At 41.4% G+C, this 27,092-nt stretch overlaps 1 protein-coding gene across 3 annotated transcripts; it reads right to left on the bottom strand.

Moving 5' to 3' along the window:
* PPM1F (protein phosphatase, Mg2+/Mn2+ dependent 1F) lies at positions 1-26,114 on the bottom strand. Of its 3 annotated transcripts, XR_007778905.1 has the most exons (8): positions 25,871-26,114; positions 16,353-16,486; positions 12,620-12,819; positions 11,316-11,504; positions 10,043-10,186; positions 9,043-9,136; positions 7,185-7,857; positions 1-848 (listed from the first exon to the last, which is right to left on the bottom strand). XR_007778905.1 is itself a non-coding variant. In XM_050980474.1 (7 exons), the coding sequence occupies exons 1-7, from the start codon at positions 26,044-26,046 to the stop codon at positions 7,484-7,486; spliced, it is 1,311 nt and encodes a 436-aa protein (XP_050836431.1). In that variant the 5' UTR covers positions 26,047-26,114; the 3' UTR covers positions 3,329-7,483. The 3 variants fall into 3 exon arrangements, 2 of the variants coding, with proteins under 2 accessions (XP_050836431.1, XP_050836432.1); XM_050980474.1 differs by lacking the exon at positions 1-848 and having other exon boundaries at positions 3,329-7,857; XM_050980475.1 differs by lacking the exon at positions 1-848 and having other exon boundaries at positions 3,329-7,857; positions 16,353-16,483; positions 25,871-26,113.
* Between the last annotated feature and the right edge of the window lie 978 nt (positions 26,115-27,092).

Below are 27,092 nucleotides of genomic sequence, written 5' to 3'. Positions count from 1 at the left end.
TGCTTTGAGTCACAATACTTTATTAATACTTCAGAACCATCAGATCCTACAGGGGCAAGTTCTTATCCCCACCTGTTTCCAATCACTGTTTTGAAACAACTTCTTGCAATATGCAAATAGATACATGAGGCACCGTGTGAATACAAAAGTGACAGTACAAAAATTCCCAACAATTAAACCTCATGCAATACATACATATATAAAAAATATGGCAATGTAGCATAACACACACAAGCACTATTAGAACAATCCATGTAAATGAATGTACAATATGCATAGCATTTATGATCAATGACAACAGGTTTTCAACTTGTGCATAAAACCAGTCAGCTTAAATAAGAGTTTTAAGAGACTAGATAACTGGTTAAGCCACAGCTTATAAAACCTGCTGTACTGCAGCTTTTCTGCTCAGGGTCACAAGTGCAGATTAGCATATAAAATAAATAAGGACTATGATTCTACAAAACTTGGCTAACAGCTCCTATTTCAAAGTCACTGGCCCTCTTACTTCCATTCAAGGTTCACCAGCCAACACAGTGGCAAGAAATGTGCCTAAAGCAACAGCTCTGCTCTTGTACTGTTTTAATACTGATAAGAAGATATATTTTTAAGTCAGCAGGAGTAGTTACAGAGGTCTCACTTACCACTCCTCAAGCACTGGCGTTACAGTACGGGCAGACCCTGAAGAACGGCACTGGCTGAGAGGTCGCTGAGCCTTGGGCTGTGCTGCTGCTCCCACCCTGCCTGCTCAGCCAGCTGGGCTGGGACAGAGAGTTGGGGAGGGCAAGGAAGGCAGAAAGCTTTTCCCCCCACTCTCAACAGTGCAAATGTTTGAAAACACAAACAATCTGCAGGAATAAGGAAAGACAGAGACAAGAATGTTTCTGAAGTCCTGTAATCAGGGTGAGAGCTATTGTTACCTGAAATAAGCATAAGTATTCCTATGAAGTAAAATACAAATATCAGGATTTTCTTCTTACATATCCAATACTGGTCCCATGCCAAAGCAACAGTTATTGTAGTCTCTTATCTTCCTAGCTGACATGGTTCTTTTTACACTTTTGGTGTTGCAGGCCTCCAAAGATCGGACCAAATTCACTATGGACACAGATGAAGTGAAAATTACAAAGTGGCAACTAAACTGACTTAACAGCCAACAGACTTTATAGCCTAAAAAAGCAGCATTTTGGGGAGGGAGAGGGTGACAATGTAAAAGTTCATAAGAGATGGAGAAAAAGAAAATTTGGAGCAAAATAGGGAAGACACAGAACAAAACTGACTTTTAGAAGAGGAATTTAAAAGTATTAAAGTCATTAAGTTAAAGGAACTTAAAGTTAAAAACTTTATACTGGCCTTTTTTTGGTCAGTATAAAGTTTTGACCCCAAATAAAAAAAAATATCTTGCTATTATTAAATACACTAAAGAAAAAAAAAGTGGGAAAACCAGACAAAGAAAGCAGGATTAATCATGCAATATTAAGCCGAATGCCTTTTCACAAAGGTTTCACCCTGGTTTCTTAGCTATTATCTTTTATCCTTGGACATCCAAAAAGAAGCATCATTGCTTTGATAAAAGGATAAATAGTTCCTGTCAGGAATGATGGTCAGACATTCCAGCTCCATTTGCCAAAGCAACAAATCTTTTACCTGCCTAATGTATGGCCTTGAAAGGGATAGATAATTTCAAGGAGTGATCCACTTGATCAGGAAGGACTAACGACATTTCTGTGCATGGAAATCCAAAACCATTTAATCAGTAATAATTTCAGTATTTGATATATAAATATCTCCTGGAAATTAGTAATCAGGCTTAATAGTTGAGAGAAAATTCAATAATCAGGATCTAGCATGTCACAAAGCCCAGATATATTTAACTTTCTAAAGAACAGAATGCATCTTGTCTCTTCAACTAAAAGGCACATAATAAGACATAAAACTCTGACTGAGAGGAGTTTGTTATCAAAATAAAACAGACATTACAAAACAGCCAAATTCATTTGCTTGAAACAGTGGTTTTCAGCCGACAGTACACTGCCAACTCTTCCAGGCTGCCTTTTTTTTTATCCCATTGTTTGCATTCCAAGAAGCTTGAAAACATTTCTTTTCCTATTGATTCAGTCCTCTCCTGCTTAACAAAAGCTGCATCTTGCTAAATTTTCTATGTGGCCAACACAGCTGTCCCTTTTTTATTTTTGTGTGCATGAGCAGCAGCATGTGCAGCTTGGAACATGCATTAAACTAGGGACACTGAGGGGTGTTCAAGTCTGATGGGTCACACCAAAATAAAGGTTTATGTGATTCTCTGGAAGATGCTGGTTTCCTGTTCCATGCAGAGATAACCTTATCTGTCACAAGATCCTACCAGCTCATTTTAAGGCATTACTTTAACAAGTGTCTATGACAGATACATGTTCAGAAGTGCAGTCACTCCTTCAAGTCTCCATTTGTTTACTTCTCAGCTGACATGACTTATATAAATAAAAATAACTTTAAATTAAATAAAATCCAACCAAAACACATGCAGAAAGTGTCTGGCTTAGCTCTTGAGAGTTGTCAATGCTACAAAACAAATACTCCACAAATACTCCAGGGCTGGCTGGTTGAGTGGCTCAACTTAGTAATGCAGACAGGATCAGCCTCTTGGTTTTGATGCTGTTTGAAAGGTTTTGATGAGCTTGACAGAAACCCCCTGGTTTCCAGTACTACTGAAATGCAACCAGACCTGCTATAAATTTGTGTTTAGGATGAGTACATAACTTCATGTAGATTGGGCAGTTTCACATTCATTTGAAAGCTCATTTTTCTCCTTCCCCAAACCTTCCTGGGTAGCATTTTGTTCATCAGCAGGGTTTGCTCCTCAAAAAGGGGGGAATAAACCATTTTTTCCTAGTAGGAATCTCTCTGAAGGCACAGGCCCAATTGCAAAAGGGACAGTAATAGAACTAAGCAGGGAAATTTAATTCAGGCTTAACCAGAGCTAAATTATACATGAATCATCTGCAATCTGCTCTGTTGTGGCTAACATCCCCCCACCTTCTCCCTAAAGTGTTTGCTTGATACTCCAGCACTGTAAGACTAGAAACAGACAATGGCTGGTGCTGCACATCCAGTACCTGCATCCACAAGAACACAAATAGTTTAATCAGAGTCAAATTTGCACTAAGAGGAGAGCTGAAATATTAACTTAGACTTTACTGTCTATGTCCTTTATAGATTGAGGATATTTGCTGGGTACCTTTCTTGCAATGCCATTTACAAATACCAATTACAGAAGTTCTTAGTCAATTCTTTTGGAAACACCTTTTTTAGTTTAGTTTTTAGGTGTTGGTTTCTTGTTTTTTTTTTTTTGTTTTTTTTTTTTTTTTTGTTTTTTTTTTGCCTGGAAAGGAAGCTTCAACCCCAAATAACTGATTTAAGGTATCAACTGAACACAGGTTTTCAGTGCAGACAGCCAACTTATCTCCAGAATTCAGAAAACAAGAGAAGTACTTTTCCCAACATCCAACAGAAAAGTGGAAATTTTAGTGGCTCCTCATGACAGAAGGTTAATGGCACTGGAAATGCTTTTTTAAAGAGCAGTATCACATCTGACTTTGAATTGAGATAAGTGTCTATTAAATGCTATTAAAGTCATCACTGTGATTAACACTACTCAGCTGCAAGCACTGCTGTAACCACTCAGTGCCCAATTACTCATCCTGCAGGGCTCACCATCCCCTCCACTCATTAACACACTCCAGGTTTACTCACAGCAGCACTTGCACAGTGACCAGGAACTGCAGAGGCTGGGTGCTCCCTCTTAGCACAGGAGGATGTTTGGAAAAATCCATTTAGGAGCATTAGCTGTCATGGGAGTGTTGAGGGGTCACAGTAAGTCACCTTGGGCACTTTAGTGCTATTCCTTCTTTGGCTGTTTGAAGACAAGAGTTACCACAGCTGAGCTCTGCCTTTTTAATGGGTGTGTTTCTAATTCTTTCAAGCACTGGTATTTCACTCTAAAGAACTGACATTTGTATCTCTATTTTCCAGCCCACTTCCTTTTTAAAATAGGCATTAATAATACTTAAATGCATTCCTGTCTCTCTCTTTCACTCCTCCATCACTCAGAGGGTGGATTTTACTTAATCTCTCTCTGTTCTAAGAATTTTCCTGCGTTTCTATAGTCCGTGTTCTCTGGAAAAAAAAAAAAAGCCAAAATGAACCCCCCAAACAAATGTTATTTGCAAAACTTTCATCTTGTATCTGTCAGACCCAGAATATTCACTGTGTTAGGTGTGTGGCTTGGAAGGAGAGGATGGGGAAGGAAAGGAAGGTAGAAGCATGAATTACCCATAAGCAAAAGAGATGTCAGATACCCACTAAACAGAAGAACTGAAGTCAGTTTCCAGCAAAACAACAAAAGAATTTAAGTGTGCTCTGTTTTAAAATTTCAGGCTCCTCTAAAGAGCAATTTTTCTTCTACTGAGTGCTAAAATGCACTCAGCAAACATCAATTTGTAGTCTAGTAAGGCATGAAAATTATTGAACATTTGTCTTGAATCCTTCAGCTAATTTCTACAGCTTTCCCCCAAAATGTATTGGGATTTTCCTGTAGATGACACATCAGGAATTACTTATTCTAGCTATGGGATACAAACTGCCTTTTTTGACCCATTACAATTTCTGTTGACCTGACCAGACTTTATATAGCTAGTAAGACGTATCTGAAAATGAGAGAAATACTTTTAATCCATGCTGTAATCTCTCTGACTTCTCAAAGACTTTTCCTATTCATTTACACCTCAAAGAAATTAAGCACTATGTCAGTCAGAATGAATGCAAATGTAAGGGAACAGCTTCTAAGAATGCAGAATTTCTTCCCTAGAGCATTGCTTGAGAATTAGATTTTATGATTGCCACAGACAGCTTTCTAAAGGCCCACTTCACTTAGCTCCCATAATACAGAAATTATAAAATTTGAAACAAAACCCAATTTTCTCACATAGCTGCAAGCATCCACCAAAAGACTTAGGACTTTCTTTCCTCTGTAATGCACATCTGCCCAGAAAAGGTAGAAAAAAAAAACATTGCAAAGAGTTAGGCTTTCCTTTCACCTTTGAGGAAATTTTGCAAATTTCAGAAACTAATCCAATATCATGAACTTACCAATATTTCACACCTTCCTTCATAAATACAATATTTTTCCCCTCTCCTGATAACCCTCAGATAGCAATCAATTCTGCATGATTCTTACTATATTAATAATAGAACTATTTCTAAGACACCAAGAGGCACTAGTGGTCATAAGGTTTTAGCATGGAATTGAATATCTGGCTAGAAATCAATGACAGAGGAGTTGATAAATCCAAGGAGATCACTGAACAAGCCTAAGGGCTTCCTTAACTGAAGAAGGTTCACTACAAACACTGATGCCCATGTCACCAGGCTGCCATAATGGAAATCCTTCCCCATACATTTTAAGACACCAAAATGTAGGGTGGAAAACTGCTTTCAACCTTCTCAGCAGAAAAGCCCCTGTGCCAAAACAAGGCAGTTGCTGTCTGAGCTGCTGTGTGGTGAGAGAGGAGGTCACTGAGGAGTTCCTACATTAAAAACTGCCAGATCATCCTCAGTAATTCCAGCAAAAGCCTTGGGGTCACTGCACCATCCCACATCAGCAGAGGATCCAGAGACTGGGGACACAGACAGTGCTGCTCTGTTCTTCCTCTGAGCCATTCAGTCTTCTACCTCAGCTTCCTCCCCAGGCAACATTAATGCTCACCATATTTTAATCAATAGGACTGACATATTGCAATGACATGTGCTTCTAAATGTGGCATACAATCTTGCTGCCAGATGCAAAGCACTTCTTGTTTAGACACTGAAATTAATAACAAATTTACCATTGAGCCTTCAGATCTTGTTGAGTCCTGCTAGCCAGGCAAGACAAAACACAACCACAGGCTCTAGCACGTCATGAATAGAGCAGTTGTGCAAACACCCTCACATATTCATTACACTTCTTTCATCCTCTGAGCTTCACAGTTCTTAGAAAGTCATTCTGACCCAAAACATTCATTAAGTGTGGCCAAATTAACCTTCCATTATGAAAAAAATATTGTTACTAAACTGTTTCTAGTTTGTGTTACTAATTTTTTTTGTGAAGGTCAGAAGTTACTTTTTAAATGAAATAATTACTCAGATTGTTACTTTATGATTAAACCTCTAAAGGATTCTGCACAGAGCAGGGAGTAAGTCACAGTGAAGCTTTTACTACAAACCACAAGATTTGGCAACAGTGAAAGATGTTTTCTTGAAACCTAGTTACCACTAAATAATTCACACACTGAAACATTTAAGTGCATCAATGAAAACAAAAAGTCACATTTAAAAAATTAGGAACTGGCTCACCAGACTATGATAGGAAGCCAGAAATCCTTGGGTGAAATATTTAAGGCACTTGAGGGTAGTCAGTTTTTTTACACCAGATAATAAAGACAGAGCCACTTTAAAATTCCAGTTTAAATAAAAACCACAACAAAATAAAGTAACACTGCAAAACATTTGTCAAATGTAAAGTTCAGAAAATTAACAAATAAACACAAGAAAAATAAATTCCTCCTTTGTTATAGTACACAAAATAGTGGCAGGAAGAGGACATTTACCTGCTTGAGCACACAAACTGTAAAGATCTCTCTCAAATACCACAAGAGGGGTCTTTTCAGGTTGCCAAATAGCCAATAAGCATGTTTGTTAGGGAGAAATAATTCAGTGCAGTAAATACCAGATTCCAGTTTATAAACCAGAGCATCCCAGAAAGCAGTTGATTTTTCTGTCATTTTCCCTGTGATATTTCTAGCTAGTTTTCCTGCTTTTCTGGAGCATCCAGTTTTATTTTCTCCTCTCCATACACACCAATGTTAAATATTTATGTTTGAATAAAGAGGCCACATCATTCTTGTACTATCTTTGGTACAAACCAAAAGCACCTTACACAGCACACTGGTGCCACCCAGTCCCTGCACCCCACACACAGGAAGAAGCTTTTCTGTGGTGGGGACAGCTTTTCCCCTCCAACTTCCAAAGTAACATCACAGTTAAGTACAACATACAGTGCTCTTTTAAAGCACTAATTCAAATTTTCACTCAGAATTCATGAAATGCATATTCTCATCCATTAGCTTATACCTAGTATGGTTTCTTACCCTTCCAGGACAGAGGGATATGACCAACAGCCCTGGGACACACTTCAGTGTCTGCTCCCAGAGATGAAATAGCTGTACAAATCTCCACGTCCGCTCAGTGTTTTTTGAGGGGATGGGGGAAAAAAGGGAGAAGGGAAAGACAAACAGGAACTCAGTAAAAGGGGTCTTGCCTTTCTGTTCCACATTTGTCCATTTGTCTTTTTTCCTGATATATTTTGCCCACTGTATTAGAGGCTTCTTCAATGGAAAGCAGTTCCTTAAATGAACTTACTTGAACCTTCTGGACTAAACAGATTTTGTCACTGTGCGGCTGCTGCCTCACAGCTGAGGAAGTTAAAGGGTGAGCTCTGAGCATCATCATCAGCCCTAGGGCTCTTAGAGTCTCTGAGACAGTCTGCCAGGATGTCCTGAGGATCCCTCAAGAAGACCACCAGAACAGTGATGTTGTCACTGGATCCATTTTCCTTGGCAGCAGCCACCAGTCTCTCTGCTGCTTTGAGCCCCACTCCTTTGGTCTGCATCAAATGATCCAGGACCAAGTCTACAACCTCATGGGGCTTGATGGCATCAAAGAATCCATCACAGGCAAGGAGCAGGTAATCTTCTGAGCCAGTCAGCTCAAAGGAATCTCCATCTGCATCACCAGAGACATAGGGCTTCTGGCAGATGTCACCTGAGACAAACATACAAAGCAAAGGCTTGATTACTTCAGATGTAAACAGGTACTTCTTTACCCACCAATTTCTTTTGCCATCCTCAGGGATGGCCAGATCACATTCCAGAGGTAGCTGATGCAGGATGAGAGTAGTCAAAAGCCATGGAATAAGCACAGAAGACTTTTGTTTCTTTAAGGATGCTTGGAACCTACCTAAATCCAGTGGGTTTCTAAGGAGTTATTTTAATTTAGAAATTAAAAGTAACCCCTTAGAAAGTAAAAATTAAAGTAACTCCTTAGAAACCCCCCTAATTTTGCAGGGAAAATAAGGAATTTATTCCTAAGTTTTTTCTCTCAGAAATATATTTGTGCAAGGAGATAGTCAGGCCTTCATTTTGCAGATGTGCCTCCTGTACAGCCTTCAGAATACCATGAAAATAAATTTTTTCTCAGCTATCCAGAAATACATCACAATGCCCTAAGAATCTGCTCATTATGTTTAGTTTATCAGTTTTGTATGGACATACTTACCAAACAGGGGTTGCTACTGATCCAAATAGCATTATACAAATTCCATACTAATCTGCTCCCACTCATACATTACATTTATCTACTGTATTGCTCAGGGTTTTTGTCTCTTTCTGCCCTAATTGGCAATTAGCAAAGTAAGCTTGTTTAATAAGATTGTGAGAATACTACAATTAAAATGCCCTAAATTGCTGGATATTGAAGGAGAATGCAGTGGTTTGACTTAAGCAGAAAGATCCACAGTCAGGAGAAAGATACATTCATATTAAAGTGGGCAAAACCCCCTCACAATTCAGACATTCAAGCATGTATAAAAGGCTAGACAAACATTTATTGCTTCCTCTACTTTTACAAATTAAATACTGCATATTTGTTAAAGTACTGTAAAACATTACAGTACTTTAAGCATTTATAGGAAGCAAGATCTTAGTAGTAGGAAAAAAAAATAGGACAATCATGGCTAGTATGTAAAATAAAACAACATTTAATTCTCATGGTAAAACCAATAAGCTGATGTAGCTGCAAGCCACCAAAGTCCTTGCCTTATGGGAAAGACAGTAAGTAGTTTATTTGCTTGATGCTGAACAAGACACCATTTACAGTAAACACAGTCTCAGGTGGTGTGTTTCAATCAAATTTAATCCAAAGTTTACTGATTCTGATGGTTTATCTCACCAATTGCTCTGGAAACAGCCAAGGTACCATTAACCCGCCAGCAGTCCATGTAGGTTACACAGCCACCCAGAGTCTCAATCCTTGCCCTCTCATCCTGAAAAACAGTGGAATACATTTTGTTTGCTGCTCCAGTTTCTGTATTTCTACAATGAATATAGCAAACACACATGTCAGAATCTAGCACAGAAACAGCCACATAGGATTACTGGGAACAAGCCATTACTTTCCATCCCTGCTATGGCTTGTCCACAAAAAAGCAGAATTCTCAAGTTTTTGTATCATCATATGCTTTCTCATATGGATGAGTAAATTTTCCTGGCACTTATTCCCATTCCATACAGCAGTTGGGTGAATATATAAATGTTCAGAATGAAATACATGATAACCAAGCTAAGTAACAATTGTCTTTGCATTGGTACTCCTTTAACTACTCAGTTGTTACAAATATTCATGCAGTGAAGGCAAAGGGTCATGCAATGCCAGCTAAACTTGCTAAGTCCCCATCCAATTTCATGGAATAAAATATCTGGCTATGAAAATAGACAGGAAACGCAATACACTTTAAGCTAGTTAGGCCAATAGATTAGCATTAGCTTTTCAATGACAGTACTGCAGATAATGAAAGATTTGCATCATGCTAATATTTTAAACTGCTATTAATCTCAAATTACTAAAATATTCTGTAAAGGCAGATTCAAATTCACACACAAAAAGCCTGTGAAAGACTTTAATTACTGCAAATATTGAATAGTCTGAGCAGGAACTGAAGTCAGGACTTTCAGTACCATTCATTAGTACTTCCAAGCAGGTAAGGCATAGGGATCACCTTGTCCAAACACAGGAGTGGACGCAAAACAAGAAATTGTTAATTCTGTGCATCCTAACATACAGTATATGTAATTATGTAAAGCACCAAACACTTAAAAAAGCTTGACTCCAAAAGGTTTCAGGAGAGAATCTGACATCACACACTTAAGAGGAAAAAACAAGTCAGACTTACTTCTCTTTCTGGTTTGTGAGGTTCCATTAATGTCACAGCTTTCCCTTGCTGCACCAGCATCACCTGAGAGTCCCCCAGCCATGCTATGTGTAGTTTGTTCCCTACAATCAATGCAGACACACCTGTTGTGCCACTCCGCAGCTTCTACAGAAGGAAAACAACTGTGTCAGGTGAATATTCAACAAGCCCTACCAGGATATATGGCAATATTGAAAAATTAGGTTTGGTCACACTAAATGCAGCAGATTAGGCCTGCTAATCTTAATTCAGGTACTTGGAAAAAAGGGTACAAGATAGTAGAGAGATGTGAAATAAATGATTTATAAACGTATTTTCTAATATGCAGATAATAAATGCTGTCTCTTATGTTCTTCCTTCTCTTGCTATTAATTCCAGAACTGATCTAGGAGACTAAGAGTTCTATTGTTTAAAACAGACAAGCAGAAAAGCAAAAGGATCTGAATTTCAGTAGAATGAACACTTCACAAACAAACACACCTCTACAATCCCTTTCACATTCTCCACCCTAGCAACTATAGATACCTTGCTCTACACAGATCTCCTTATCCTTGGGTATTTAAATAAGAATGCCAACAAAGGAAAAACATCTAACTTTCCTAGATTCCCTGAAAAGATTAGTGAGAGTCAGACCTTATGAAATGCTGGTCCCTCTTTCATACTTCATTGGCAGAAATAAAGATATTGACAATGAGTACTTCCACAGAAGTGCTATAATAAGAGTTCTCACACAGTGTAATGTGGTTTTGAAGAAAGAATGTTCATCAGACCAACTAAGTTCAAAGTTTAATCAGTAAGTTTAATGAATTGAGGAGTCTGATTTAAATCACAGAACACATTTTTCCCTTACAATCACCAGTGACACTATTGGTGGGACAAGAAAGAGGAAGATAGCAACCATATTAACAGGAAGAAAGAAATCTCTTTTCCAGGTAAGAGGTAAGACAGCAGAACATCTAGAGGCTGACTGGTTTAGACAAGGAGACGCCAGTATTCTCTCAAATAATTGACATGTCAGAATCATTTAAATCATTTTAGCACTTCTTTTCAATTACTCATCTTGAACTCCCAAGCACTGGTTTTTCTCAAAATAAGAAATAATTCGATCAAACAAAATCTTTACATGTAGCATAATTACATAAAGAAGCCAGTGATTCAAATAAACTGTAGTGTCAGAATTTTCTGGTTAATACCACATTGTCCAACAGTTCTCAGTGTTATTTAAATACAATGGAATTAATCTCTATCTACTCACCTCTCTTTTGGCTTTGAAGAGAAACATTTCATCTGTCTTCCGGAAAGAGCATTTCAAGGCTTCAGCTGGATTCTTAACAATCTCTTCATGTAACCCAACGTTTACATGTAAGTGGGTTGCTGAGTAATTGGCAGCATCCACTCCACCATGGCCATCGAACACCGCAAAGTAAGCGCGATCAACATCATCCTTTTGCAGGGAGAGAGAGAGAGAAAGAGGAAGACATTCATGGTCAAAACCAAAATAGCTCAGACTGCTACCAACAAGCAAAGATTCTTTATTCTGGGCTTTCTTCCATACAAATGACAATTTAAGTCCATTTACACATGTACAAAATGGATAAAATGGGTACTTTCCAGGCCAATTCCTTTTCTTTGTTTGCTGTTAGTCACTTAATGCCCTTAAAAATAACCTGGCACTGAAGCAGCAGACTGCTGCTTATATAGTCCTCCAGCAGTTTTTCACAAACTGTACTTGAACAACTGCTATTCTCCATATCACAGAATGGTTCGGGTTGGAAGGACCTTACAGACCTTCTAATTCCAGCCCCTCTGCAATGGGAAGGGACACCTTCCACTAGACCAGGCTGCTCTACCAAGCCCCTCTCTTGTAGCCCCTTTAAGCACTGAAAGTTGCTATAAGGTGTCCCCAGAGCTTTCTTTTCTCCAGTCTGAACAACCTCAGCTCTCAGCCTGTCTTCACAGCAGAGGTGCTCCAGCCCTCTCATTATCTTTGCGGCCCCTTTTGGACTTGCTCCAGCAGATCCTTCTCATTTTTGTGTAGGGAGTCCCAGAGCTGGACACAGCTCTGCAGGTGGTGTCTCACCAGAGCAGGGTAGAGGAGCAGGTTCTCCTCCCTCAGCCTGCTGCCATCCCTGCTTTTGATACAGCCCAGGACATATTTGGCTTTCTGGGATGCAAGCACACATCACTGGGTCACATTGAACTTCTCATCAACAAACACCCCCAAGTCCTGCTCCTCAGGGCTGCTCTCAATCCATATATAAGTTGTGTCAGTCACAAGAACATTGTAACTCCAACAACATAACACTAGGTAAACTTCCCATCTTCACATATCATAACTTAAGACGGGAATCCCAAAGTCACAACATCCTCCCTGCATCACTTCTTTATCAGGGCAGTAGCTGGCCCCCAGCAATCTGAGTCACCAAGTCCTTGCTCCAATGCAGACATGACAAATAACTTATGGCAACAAATTCACAGATCATCCATCACCAGGGCCCTGTGCCTACAGCAATGCTGCAAACCTGCCCAGCCAGCCCCCACCGTTGTGTCCAGACTTACTGAGAGACCGAAGAGCTGATTGAACTCCGGGAGCAGGACGTGGCGATCCTCCATCTTGCGCCGCGCGTTGCGGATGGCGTGGATGGACACCAGCAGGAAGCGCGCCAGGGGCCTCAGCGGCGGCAGCTGCTTCTGCCACTCGGAGCACACGTCCCGCAGCTTGTTAAAAAAGCAGCGCTGCAGCGACTCCCCATCCAGCACTGACAGCACAGAGGCAAAACAGTGAGTGCTCTGTCCCACCTTCCCACACTACTCCATCTTTTGGCCCGTCTTTCCCTCATGTTTCTTTCCCTACAGCTACATGCACACATCCAGCACCCTGCCTTTACAGGCTCTGCAAGAATTAAAATGAGGTCCTGAGAATAATGTGGAGAGAAAGTTGCAACAGAAAACAGTGTAACATTAAAGATAATAGCAGCTTCTTCATTTGCTAGTTCTTTCTGAAAATAGAGGTTTATCAAGCAGGTGATTACATTACAAAATGATAACAAAGACCCAAAAAAACCAGTCTACTATATTGGACATAAATGTTATTATTATGTAAGTAAAATCAGTATGATAAAGTGGTAGGAGTTCATACATACTGAAAAATAAAAGGGAATCATCAAGTGGGCAGAAAAACCTTCAGGATGAGATTGTTGTCTTGAACACAAAGGATGAAAAAGCACTGGCCTGGCTTTGGGTCAGGTTATGTCCTACTGATCCACTTCCACTGAAACAACAAGGAAGTCTGAAAATGTTTGCTGAAGTCAATAGCTCAACTCATAGTTGAGCTGAACAGATTAGAATTTTAAGCTGTTATCTTTATCTTTTTAAATACCCATGGTTGTAGGAGCTGCAGGGACAGAACACTTCCGCTGCTCTCCAGCTTTGTCATTACAGAGCAGAACTGTAAACACCCATTAGGCATAGCGTGAAAAGCTCCAGCCAGACACTCAAATCCTTTTCTGGACAGATCCCAAAGATCAATTAATCCAAACTTGTTCATCAGAATGAATGGCTTGGTGCTTAGCATTGTGTTTAGCTCTGCAACACAGTATCCCTCCAAACAGGTAACAATTTAAAGTTTTGTTCTTTGAATAGGAAACCTGCCCCAACGCTAAACCAACTAAATTCCAGACACACTGAAAAGAACATTTATAGAGCAAAAATAATTTGCTGGTCACTACTGTATATTCTAAATACCTGCAATGCATGAACTATCTTTCCTACATCTATTTTATTCTGACTCCTGCTAACACTGCTAGCATTAAAGCTTCCTCAGAATTCCTTTTTATAACTCTTGGTTCTCAAGCCTTTTTTTTCCTTCAGCAACAGTAGCTGGCCAGCTTCAGATGCATCTCTGGTCCTGAAGAATTGAAAGCTTAAATTTAAACACACATCTTTGATGAGCAGCCACTACATACTAACCAAAATTACTTTTGATTTGCTTAATATGTAGGTGTTAATGGACAAGCTTTAAAAACCTTTAGATATTAAATCATCCAAAACACAAAATAACCAAATAGGACAGCATCTCTGACAGCCTTGCCTACAGCTGTTAGCTTACATATTTGTAAACATCTAGAATAATACTGACCAGAAGACACATATTGCTGTTTAAATATTAAGCTTGTGACATCTGACAAAAAATTTAGTATCTTAACAGCAGAAATGCTTCTGCAGTGTACCACAAACAGTGGTACTCACACGTGCACACATTTCCCCGCCCCCCCCCCGTTGCTTTTATATAATCACTTCACTTTCATTCCAAGAATGCTTTTTTTGGCCGATTTATTACTGCAGTGCAGGAAGAGAGTCCATACTGTGCTGTAGCATGAGGAACAGCTTTCCTTCTAATTGTACAGGTAAAGGGATGTAATAGCAATTACAAGATAGGGGAAAACAAGTACAGTCCAAGGAGGCAGAAAAATGAACATCTTTTAAGTAGCTGTACCTTGCTGAGATCAGGCAACTCAAGTACCTGAACAATGAGCCAATTTCCATCCTGTTTGGTAGGGGAATGAATGGTCAGCAGAGATTTGATCTAAACGGCAATGATGACAAGAAGGAAGAAACAAAATAGACAGGAATACGTAAAATGGAAATTAAAGAAGGTTTCAACCATCAGAACAGGGAGGACTCTGGGACATTTGTCCACAAGGAATAGTGAGAGAGAATGTGAACTAGTTCAACATGAAACTCATCCAAGGATTTTCCAACTTTGCCTGCACTATCTTAAAAGTAGACTCCAGTCCTATCTTTATGGCCTTCAGAGCAAAACAGCAGCCTGAATATTCTGCAAATGTCCCCAGCATATAGTAGAGACACCAGATGCTTGCAGCAAAGAAAGCTTCCACATCCTATCAAGTTCTTCATTACTCCTTGTTTCTAAACATTATTTCTTTATTATTCAGATAGGGTTCATTTTGGTTTGTGGGCCCAAGATTTACTTTAGACACAGAACTACAGATTACAGTCCTAGGCTGACAAATGTATAGCAGCTCATGCCCTATATTACTGCTATAGTTCACCTCAAAGATAATTACACGGGAGACAACAACGAGTCCTCAGCACAGTGACTGCAGGGTGCTCTGATAACAGTTTCCAACTGCTTTGTGCAAACCTACATAATTATCCTAGGTGAGTTACAATATGCTGCTTCTGCCTTTCCTGTAGAGGCTGCAGTGACCTGGTCACACCAAATTCATATTTGCCAGCTCCCCCTCAAGGCAGAATCCTGCCCCAGGCCAGGTTAGCTGCAGTGAGTGAAGGCCACAAGCATTAGGGTAAGGGATGACATAATCAGGGTGCAGCATGACTTAATTAACTGAGTTCCCCCTCCTGCCGTTTCAGACTTGGACATGAATGCTGAAAGAGGCTTCTGGGAAGTGTCATATCCTGGCCACTGCACTGCTTGGGGCACACTGAACTGCCTTTCAATGCATCCCAGGGAAATGGAAGGGTGAGTATTTCCTTTTACAGAACAGACTGGTTTGCCTAAGACATCTCTTCTCCATTTTTATCTTCTACTCTGCCTGCATCCTGCTCTGTTTAAATTCTTGGCACTCGGACTAAAGGTTTGGTGAAGTCTAATGTTAAACACTTCAGTAGGTAAATGCAGTAGGACCATCTGTTACACAAGGCACAAACCCAATACTCAGTCACCAAGGTCTGTTCTCTCTCCAGTTCACTCAGGAAAAAATGCAGGCATCAGGTAGAAGACATGCAAAGCTCTTCTTCCCTCAGTATCTCACTCAGTATCAGGAAGAGTGGAAAGAAAATAAGTCATTGATAAAGACACAAACTATCGAGCAACTTGCCAAGAGAAAGGTCTGAAGTTTCAGGATGTTTAAGAGGTGGAGGAGCCAGAATCTGGTGGCCAAGACAAAAGCAAGATGGTTAATATGGTTGAATTGAAGGTGTTGGTCTGGCTGTACAACAACTGTGGTGATGTCAATGTCAAAACATGGGAATAATAAGGTCACTCTGCCAAAGGGAAAAGGACACACTCTTCCTTTCAGAAAGCCAATGCACAGGATCAGTCAAGGCTCCAGACACTGTGTTTGCATGTTGCCCACAAACCAGCACAGCTTCCTTTCATCCCATAGGTACACAGCAAAAGCAAATGAAGTTCCATTCACTGCTGCTTGCCAGGCAGCCTAACCAAATTAATCTGGGAAACATTTCAAAACACTAAACTCTTCTGAAAGACGAGTGGGAAAACCACAGACAGAAGGAAAAGTATACTTACAGGTGAACCTTTCTTCATCTCCTTCTCCCTCTGTTTCCACATTTTGCAGCTTAAATTCAGTCAAGTCTTTTTGGAGAACTTCATCAACTGCAGCATGGATCAATGATGCTGCAAGAAGTGGTGAAACATCTCTGCTGGTAAGAAAAGGAAGGGAAAGCAAAATAGACTCCATTAGTTTAAACTGAGCTACAACCTCATAGTGTATGGCTGGTGACCTCAGACTTAGAAACCATTACACACAATAACACAAACTTCATTAGTAAACTAGTAGAGCAAACCATATGTTCAATATTTATTCACACAAATCTTTAGTAAGATCCTCAGTTAGACAACTGCTTTCTCAAGAATGTAAAGAGGAAGAAGTGTATGAATCATATTTTCAAACTGTTGCCTCACACTCCAGTCACAGATGGTACCTCTTTCTCTTGAGCTCTCAGATGGGAACTGCTACCTTCCATTCCAGCCTCCAAACACACACATTTTGTTTCTACTCACTACACAGCATTTTTTGCTTGCAGTCAACAATCTCACCACAGACAGCATCAAGATCTCAGCATTGTGGAAGATGCAAATCTCTAAAAAAGTTACTTGGAACTCTCCTTCCCTTCATTAGAAAAGTCACGCTTAATGCTAACCTACAGCCCTTATCATTCACTTTATTCTGACTGGAAGTTTTCTAAAGAAACCACCCAGGCAAAGAGTTGAGACTGGAGACTAGGATGAGAAGAGGCTCCTAGACTTGTTATTTAGACAAAGCTTTTAGGTAGGCATCTAGAACACAATAATACTACACGGTCTGCTCACCGGCTCCTGCTCACTCAATGCTTTATTCAAGCCACATGATTTATAAGAAGCACACACTTGCTATAATGTTTTTGAATATGCAAACAAATAAGTCCCATCCAACTCCAAAAGGAGGCTACTATAAAATAACTCCTATATTCACTACAGTCTCATGGCAAGCACTGACAACTACAGTATACATACAAAACAGGTTCCAGCCATTTTCTATGAGCACAATGAAGAATAATCATAAACATCCATAAAAAGTCACTTTATCCATTGTTCATGGAGTGTTTGATTCCCACAAGGTGTTGAATTACCCGACCAAAGCAAATACCACACTAAGGTGCAAGTCAAGGACAAGACTTTTTGTTTTCCCAGGAAACATTTAGAAAGGTCTGCATGAAGCTGGTTTGCTCGGGAGTATGAAATGGTGGAAGCATTTGGTCTGTGATGTTGCCCAGCGATGAGTGGTTTGTGTGTACAGAAGGGCAGGGAGGGGAAGGCTGCAGGGTTTTAGATCCCAGTGACAACAAGCTGAAATGCATTTTGCCATTGTGCTCCTGAAAGAGGGGCCTTGTCACATCCTCACAGCCATGTATGAGTACCTCCTGTGGCAGCAAACAGAAAGCATTGTGTCAGTCAGCAGGCTGCAACACAGGCCTGCTTTATGCCACACATTCTGTGGCAGTGACGGCCCAATTTAATGAGTTATTTTGGTACTTCAAATAGATGGCAACGTGTTTGCAGCCCTTTCAGTGCTGGCTGCAGTCATGTCACATCAAGGGAAAACAGAATGTGGCTTTTATTTCTTTTTTAAGGCTGATATGTTTAGGGGAGTCAGTTTCTTTCCTAGCTCATTTAAAGTAACAATGCCTTCTTATAATGGCTCTGACACTGACAGACAACCTTTTAAAAGGTCAGGCAAGAAATACATCCAAAACAGATATGGCACCCCTGCCCGCCAAAATCCTTCTTCCTGTGGATGTTCATGTAAGAGAAAAAGAAAGGACTATGAAAATATAACAAACAATGTCAGATGTGTTATTGACACTGCTGAAAGTCAGAAGCTTTAGTCAAAGCACGTTTCAGCTCCAATAATAGAGACAAGAAACATTAAGAAAATAGCAATGCACTTAGCTGCACAGTGAGAGCCACAGCTTCAGACGTCTTCAGAATTCCTCTGCTATACTGGAGGAAAAAAAAAAACATATCTAGCCTGGGTTCACAGCTCAACATCAGAAGAGGGCTTAATACTTTGATTTTAAATTTTGCACATTTCTGCTTTCCAGAGTCCAGAGTTGCTGAACTGGGTCCGTAAAAAGCAGCTTAAACAAAAGGAAATCTACTAAGTGCTATAACGCACAAGTCATGTATAAACCTCTGCTTACAGGATGCCTATAACAAAGAGCAAATTTACAAATTATGTCACATCCTTCAACTTTTTCCAGTTGCCACCCAGTTCCTAAAAAGGAAATTTTGTGATTCCTCAGTACTGATAAGCTTCAGCTTCACTTCCTATGTATTTCCTCCCACTCCATAGTTCTGCAAATCTATAAGAAAGTGGTTGTTTATTGGGATTTTGTTATGCAGACAGCAACATCAAATAATTGATTCTGACACACTGAAAAAAGATAGAAGTCTAAAAATTACCAAATCTATTTAGTTCAAACTCAGTTCTGAACAGAACATATTTGTGATTACTCTATTCAATCTTCATCACAGCATTACCATATTGGCAAGACTGATTTACTGATTACTCAAGTAAATGGAGCTCCAAGGAATGGCATCTTTCATTCAGCTTCAACATTTACCAGTTCTAAGTTCACATTCTAAATCAGAGACTTCAAGAGTTAACAAAATATGTCATTAAAAAGGAGCAAGAACTGCTGCTTTAGTTGAGAGCTACAAGGTCTCACTTGGCTGGAGAGTATCTGGAAAGAGCCACAGTACCTATGGCAACCAGTGCGAAAGTAAACTGCAATTACCATTGCAGACTTCAAACCTTTCCTGTAAGCAAAGAAGAATGTCACTTGTTGTTAAAACCTTCCTTTCAAAGAAGCCCAAGACACCCTGGTGATGAGCTGACCCAAGCATAATTTAATCTCCATGAATCAGAAGGAACACTGTAGCTGTTTCTTAAGTGGAAAACCAACTGTATAGGGAAGAAGAGGAAGCTGGTGGGGTGTGTTACATGCACAGGATGCTACTTTAGGGGAATCTTAAAAGAAACACGTTAGCCTCATTTCTCTGACATGCAACACTAAACACTCAGCCTCAGCACACACAGGCTAGTAGTAAACAGACCTGGAATTTCTTTGCTGCAGGCTATTTCTTTGCTAACATAAAGGGTGTGTTCTGACCACAATAAAAAATATTTTAAAATAATTAAAGCATGTCGTAACAGTGCAGATGAGGCATTGTAGCTTCACCAGCAGCTGAAGTCAGATCAACAGTGGCTGGAGCATGGAGCTCATCTCCTCCAGCTACTCACAGCAAAATACAAGACTTGTTTCAAAAACCTGAGTACAGATAAAAGAGGTAAGTTAATGAGTAAAGCAATACTTATGCTAATAAAGGTGACACTTAAATTTATATGCCACCCACCTCCTCAAAAGATTCTGGACTACTGGACACACACAGTACTGCTAAATGGAGCTATGCAAAGCTCCTATTGATACACATACCTCCGGGCCAAAATTAAGTTACACACAGAAGTAGAATGCAATTGTGATGTTTTGCATACTTTAGATTTGGCATAAATTACAGAGCAGAACTTACTTCTCTTGTTCACCTTGTTTTTCTTCTGCAATACAATTTAGTTATCTATTTTTTTTTTCATTTCAAAAGACCAGCTGTCACACTACCACAGCCACACTGTAATCACATATGTCAGGTCAATCATAAGACTGTTACTGACCCTTTTAGTACCAGTCTTCAGAAAGAAAAACACCAAAATATATACATGTTCTTTTGGGAAGCAGAAACACAATAAGATAACTTCTCACTAATTTTTTTATTTGGGTCATTAAACCCCCAGTACACTTGCAGCAAGTGTTGCAAACAAGTCACCAGTTCAAAGATGTTGCCACCTCTTCCCCTCCAGTTTAAGAGGTACATTCAGAAGTCTCTAGAAAAGAGTTTTTTGGGTAATGGAGAAGCATCCAGAGCATCAAAGGTCAGGCCACCACACCCTGGCCAGAGCCTCAGCTACAATTACACTTTTTGTGAAGGATTGAAAACAGCTGACAGACTTCTTGCAGTGCTCCATGCCCAGTTTATAGTGGCTTTGAGGACTCAGAGTTGTGCACCAAATGGCAGACCCCAAAAAGGTGCTCCTCAGCACTGGGAACAGAGAAATGAGCTCTGTGTCACCTTGGAGGGTGGTACACAGCCTCTCTATGATATGCCAAACACTCCATGTTTACAGAGAGCCTTCTGCTTTTTTATGCACCTATTTTGCAAGCAAAAGAATTCATGTTCCCCCACTCCAAATACACACATTCTCCCACAGTACTGTCAGGAAATCTGTTTGAATAAAATAAAGCACAAGAGATTACCAATTGTCTTGGCCAAGTATTGATCACTTATCCTTCAGATAAAAAAAAAGAGTGCTTAATTTTATTTCTAGACATTACTACCAAAGTCATGGCAACAAGGCAGAAGTGCTACTGCAGGCCAGAGCACCAGCATGTAACCCTCTTCTCCTTTCAGACTGTGCATACACACATATGCTGGGGAGAACAAGTGCTAGATCTGAAAGCACAAGCTCTAGCATAAGTCAGCTGCAGCTGCCTTACATTTGAGGGAAGAGGTGCCCTTATCTGCTCCATGGGCTGTGGAACAGATCACACAGAGCTCAGCTCTAGCACTGCAGGCTCGGGGTGTGTTTCTAGTACGTTGCAGCTCTATCAGCAGCGGATTTAGTGCAGATCTGCAAATGCCAGCAGTTCTCCAGCAAGTGAAAGATCCTCTCACACTGCCAAAATAATAGCAGGTCACAAGTTTCCTCATAAACAAAAGCTGCTTGTATTCAGTATTTTCTCCCCAATCTGCTGCTTTTATTTCCCTTTCGCTTTTTATTCTTATAATCAACTACAGAATGTATCCACTCAAGCAGCTTTAAGCATTGGCATTTATTAGAGCAGTACCTAGAGTTCCCAGGGTGATGGTAGCCAGAAAAGTACAAACATGTATCCATTAAGGAGAGAACATCTGACATTCTACAATGCACAGGAAGTTGTTTCTTGTGCTAATGACATGAGGTCATTAAAGGAGATGAACAAGAGGGAATCAAAACAAAGACATAAACAATGCCACACACAGAATTTCCATCTCTTATGGTTACATGAAGCAGGTTTTTTTCCAGCTTTTCTTATGAAACTACCAGAAGCAGCAGCTTTAGAATCCAGAATCCATCTGTTCAGGCCCTTCAGTCATTACCGAACAGTTTTCATACAAAATGTGTAGTGAAGAGTCACCTGCTACTTCCATTTTATTCTCAGCAGGAAGAAAAAACCCACAGCAGAACAGGAGAGGCTTAATTCCATAAAAGCCGCTTTTCAATTAAACCCTAAACATGTTGTTTCAAAATTGAGTATTTATCCTCAAACAACAACAGAAAGGTTTCACACAGGTTATGAGAGCAAAATAAGCAAACATGTTCCCAAGCAAGGAGAAGTACCAGTGCATTACATCAAATTGTTCAAATTAGGAATAAGGAAGTAAGTTTTAGGGAATTTATTAAAAGCAGAGGTCACAGTAGAAAGTAGTTTTCACAGAGGAAGAGACTAAATAGCTTTTTAAGAAGAGATTTGGAAATCAGAAGCAAGATAAGATTTTCTTTTCCCCCTCCTCATACTTAAATCGCACTAGGCATCAAAATATCAGAATTGCTGAATTAACTACTCTAAAAGAAGGGGATACTGGAAATAAAGATACCAGGGCCACACCTTGGTGTGAGCACTACAATGTAAAGCACAAAGACACAAAACAGGATGCCGAGGTAACAGCAGATCACTTGGGAGGGGGCAGAACAGGAAGGCCAAGTCTCTCAACTGTTATTGTAGTAAATCTCCTCCAACAGGAAGGCTGCAGCAATTTCACATTGTTCTTTGGATATGTCACAGGATGGCCATACAAGTTTCAGCTCCTATCAAGGGGAAGATGAAATTTCTATATTTGGGGGTCTGACTTCATCTCATGTTCTGTTGCAGTGAAAGGAATATTTCAGGTTAATTTCTAAAGCTTGGGAAGTAACTAATGGTCACTTCATTCACATTCACCTATTTTCATAGGCTATCAGAACATGGCTATTACCTAAAAGGGTATGTTAACTGAACTTCTGCAAAACAAGATTAGTTAAGCCTGTTCTGATTCTTCAAAATGTTATGTATGTGTTTAGCTGCAGTTAGCAGCAGGCAGTTCCATCAATTTAAATGAACTATTCAAAGTAGAAATATCTGCAAAGCTTTACCAGATTAGTGATTTAGGGGCAAGGCCTGCCAGAGAGCAAAATGGTTTGCTGGTTTAGCTGGTGTTTCGCTATGGTGGCTGCATTTGCAGAAATTTGTTAAAATAATTTGTTTTAGATTACATCATTCAGGGATTAGCCTGGCATATCCAGCTGCTTCCATGTAAAAAGATGCATGCAGCCTTGGAGAAGCAACAGCATCCAGAAACTCCTTGTTGGACCCAAACAAAGTTGTTTCTTGGCCCATCCTCCTCTCAACAGAAATCCTGATCAGTAGTGGAGGAACAACGTTCCTCATTGCAAAGGCACAAAGGTTTAGTCCTCCAAGCAACTGGAAGAACAAGGTAAACATCACCATCTGATGTCTTGTGAGCCAAGGATATTGCTGGGCCTTTATTGGCTATGGACCTTGATTGGCTTGGGCCCTTCTGGGCATGACCCAAACACCTGCGCACATGTGAATGAAGTACCTGGCAACACAGAAATGAAAAGCAGAACAGCAGGACTGAATGTCAAACTTGCTTCCCAATAACACTTTGATCTACACAGAAATCCTTCATCAGTACTAACCACCGTGTAAAATACATTCTGTGATGCTGGAGCATTAGAAAAATCTCACACTCAGGAAGCAGAGATCGGTGTTTTTCACCAAGCTGCCCTCCATGTGTCTGGGATGCTGCTATGACAGCCTGCAGGTTGCTGGATCCCAGCTACAGTGACCTCCTGCACAGTCACTGATCTGGCTCCCCCTTCTGCATCTTCAACAACTTTTATACAAACATTTAAGTGTCTTCTAATGTCAGTCCTCACCCTTATTTTTCCATTTCTTAAAATCTTTAACATCTTTCTTTCTCTTATTCCCTTACTACTCCCTCATCTATTGTATTGAGGATTCACATCAACAGAAAAGTTTATTTAGCCTTTAAAGCTGTATTTTGAATTGATCCACAGCAGCAAACATGAGGGAAAAATGTAATGTTGGCAATTTCTCTCACAATCAGAGACTTCAGTTTTAGTTCCTAATTACAGGGATTATAAGAAGAAGGCCTGCAATTTCAAAACACAAGATTCCTGTCTTGGCCTTGGGCTGTATCAGTCTTCTCCACATGCAAGAACTTAGCCTACCCAACAGGAAAACGCAGCCTTTTTGCAACTGCAAAACGACTTTTCTCTTTGTCTTAGAAGTCCAAACCTGAGCTATAATTCTGTAGGGATCCCTACATTTTTCACTTCAGGTACACTACATTACACTCAAACACAGAGCTGCCTGCAGCCACCCATGAGAATTCATAAAAACATTTTTCTTATCTACTTCTGTTTTCCACAAACATTTTGTGAAAAGAAGAATTAATAAGTAGATTGCTGTACTTCAATTCTGCTTTACTTTCTTCAGCTCTCTTTCCCTTCCTTTTTTTTTTTTTTTTTTCTCCTAAATTGCCAGCTCAGGACTTGGGCAGCTCCAAAAGAGAGGCTGTGGAGCCAGAACTAGGCTGCAGGGCAGGTATGTGAAAAATGAAGCTTCTGACACTGGCAGGCTCCTCTCTGTGTAAACACCAGGAGTGACAGGTGAGGTGAAAGCATTGCAAAACCATCATTCCTCTTCTGCTTCCACTTGTTACTGTGCCCAATAGACAACAATGGAATGTCAGCAGATATGCAGCTCAGAAATACTGATTTTTAAAGCGCTGCAGTTTGAGTAACACATCCCATAACTCTACAGCCTCATACCTTCCTCTCTAAATCAGCTGCAGAGAGCACCAGCCTGGCCATATGGCAGAGTGGGTGCCATGTGATAAGTATTTGCTCAAGATTGGCATTACCTTGTTCTTTAAAGCATTCACCCAGAATCACTCTTGCTCCACAGAGTTCAAAGATTCAACGCACGTGATGAATCTGCAATCTCACTGTGGAACAAAACACAGCTGTGTTTTGTTCAAGAGCAATTTAGTCGAAGCACAACTAAAAAATGCAATGATTATCTGGGCCTTTTTAAGCTACAGACTAAGAAACTGTATTTCTTTGGTATGCATTTTTCATCTTCAGATTTAGGCATACCATTTAAGGTATGAGTGATATGATGTCCATAATAATCTCTGTAAAATGCAGGAACAATTTGATTTTTAAGGCAAATTTTCAGGACAATTTAAATACCTAAAAATCACCGATACACTTTCAACAACAACAGAAATCTATTTGGTGTTCATAAACTCAGCGGATGATAGTTTAAAAGGCAATTAATTCAAACCACGTTTACTATCTTTCAAATTCCTCTAGTAACCAGGTAACATTCAGCACATACCAAACCAGAACCAGTCTCCTCCACACTCCAGTACCACAGCACTGATCACCACTCATGCTCTTTTAGAGCATTCACAAACACTGTTTTGGACTCCTAAAAGCAGGTTGGAGAAGCAGATTGTGGTAGGAACTTTGTAACAGCTGGAGTGCACAGGACCTACTGCCAAAGTGCATTAAGAGAGTGGAATTGGGAGATAACCTGTTCTTGATGAAGCACTAACTTGCCAAAAGAAGGAAGTCATATCCAAAACTTCATAGCAGCATTAAAGAGGAAGTCTAAACTGTTCAGGATAAGGCTTATTAGGATGCAGTCAGGGAATGATAGACGCATCACTGATGAGCAGCAAGGTGTTCCAGCAGTGGTGCGACTGCGCTCCTGAAGTTTTAAGAAAACATCAGCTCGAGAAACCCACACAAGCACGTCCCGGTCGGGAGGGCTGGGGAGCTGAACAGCCCTGGAGCTGACTTGCTCCTTACCCCGGCAGCCCCGCGAGGCACTGCCTCCCTCCCAGACTGCCAGCTGACCCACACAGGTGCCCTGAGGGACCTGAGCTCACACTGCTGCCACTCCAGAGCCGGAATCGCCCCACCGCGCTAACTGCGGACTTGCAACTGACTCCGCACCGAGAGTGGGAGAGGAATATTTTTGAAAAGCACACACAAACAATACTATGAAGGCTCAGGGCCGAAGGCCTATGGCCTCAACAGAAGCATGCTAATAACAGTCACCAAAAGTAATTCAGAAGGGGGAATAATAACAAATAAAGCTCCAAACCTAAAATTCCCTGGAGACGCTGAGGGCTCTCCCCCGCCCCCGGCGGGCCCCGCGTCAGGAGGAAGCGCCTCCCGCGCCTGCACCTGCTGCGGCCTCGGTGCCGGGGCGGCCCCGCTCCCTCACAGCGGCCGCCGGCAGCGCCCCGGGGCAGCCCGGTCAGAGCCCCCCCCCTCCCCACCGTCTCCTCACCTGCTGCCCAGGAGGCTCCTCGCTCGCTCGGCCAGCATGCCCGGCACCTCGGCCCTGCTCAGCGCGCCGCTCCCCGCGGAGCTCCACGGCAGCGGCTCCCCCGGGCCCAGCGGCGCCGGGAAGTCCCTCAGGAAGGAGCTGAGGGGAGCCGCGGACGGCTCCACTTCCAGCGCCATGGCGGCGCTGCCCGGCCGGGAGGGGCGAGCGGGGCGGGGCCGGGGCTGAGAGCGGTGCCGGCCCCTTTAAGGGACTCGCGGGGGCGGGCCCGGGCGGGGCGGGGCCGCAAACAATGCCTGGAATGCGGGGCGGAGCTCCCGGTGCCCGCGGGAGACGGACGGACGGACGGACGGACGGACGGACGGACGGACGGACGGACGGACGGACGGACGGACGGACGGACGGACGGACGGACGGACGGACGGACGGAGCGGCTGCGCCGCTTTCTGCCCAGCGCAGTTCCTGGTGCTCTCCTTCCAGACACCCTCTGCCATCAGAGGAGGGCTGAAAGCGGCAGGAAGGAGCACAAAGGTGTTTCCCAGGGATACCTCTTCGCTGAGCCTCCCCCGCGCTCAGCACTAATGGAATCCTAGAATGACCTCAGTTGGAAGGGATCATCACGATCACCCCAAAAATTTCGCCATGTGCCTGACAGTATTTTCTACCCCTCCTATGGCTTCCCCTCCAGACCCTTCCCTATCCTCGTGGCTCTCCTTTGGATGCTTTCTAATAGCTTAATGTATTTTTTACATTGTGGGGCCCAAAACTGCATACAGTACTCCAGGTGAGTAGTGACCCAGGTGAGTGGCTTTTCTATCCTAAAATACTTACCCTACGTTAGATTATGAAGAATTACACACCCTGACAAATCATGCATGGAGATACACACAAATGGGAAGGGTGCAAAGAGATTTTACAAGGAAAAGTTTGTCTGCAAATAACCAAAGTAAAAGCCATGCTTGGAGGAGGAGGATAGCATTCCCACTCAGCTGGGAAGCCATGGAGAATGACCAGTGACAGGTTTCCCACAATTCCAGGATCATCTCCAAGCATTACAGAAAACCCAGCCAGCAGCAGCAGCCAGCTGGGCACACAGGTTTGTTCAGAGCAGCTCCTGGTGTACAAACCAGGCTACAGCTAAGAGAAGACTTGAACAACTGAATCAGTACAAGCACCCTGGAAGCTGTTATAGTTTATGCCAAGACCTATGACTCCAAGGCACCAC

This window comes from Serinus canaria, chromosome 15 (assembly GCF_022539315.1).
Source record: "Serinus canaria isolate serCan28SL12 chromosome 15, serCan2020, whole genome shotgun sequence".
NCBI lineage: Eukaryota > Metazoa > Chordata > Aves > Passeriformes > Fringillidae > Serinus > Serinus canaria.
Note: the sequence above shows the minus strand (reverse complement) of the source record. Positions and strands in the feature narration are given on the sequence as shown.

Coding starts and splice junctions, on each gene's coding strand:
- PPM1F (XM_050980474.1), bottom strand. CDS start 26,046: ATGGCGCTGGAAGTGGAGCCGTCCGCGGCTCCCCTCAGCTCCTTCCTG. Junction 12,820..16,352: donor AGATGAAGAAAGGTTCACCT/GTAAGTATACTT, acceptor CTGTGCTGTCAG/TGCTGGATGGGGAGTCGCTG. Junction 11,505..12,619: donor ATCAGCTCTTCGGTCTCTCA/GTAAGTCTGGAC, acceptor TCCCTGCAAAAG/GATGATGTTGATCGCGCTTA.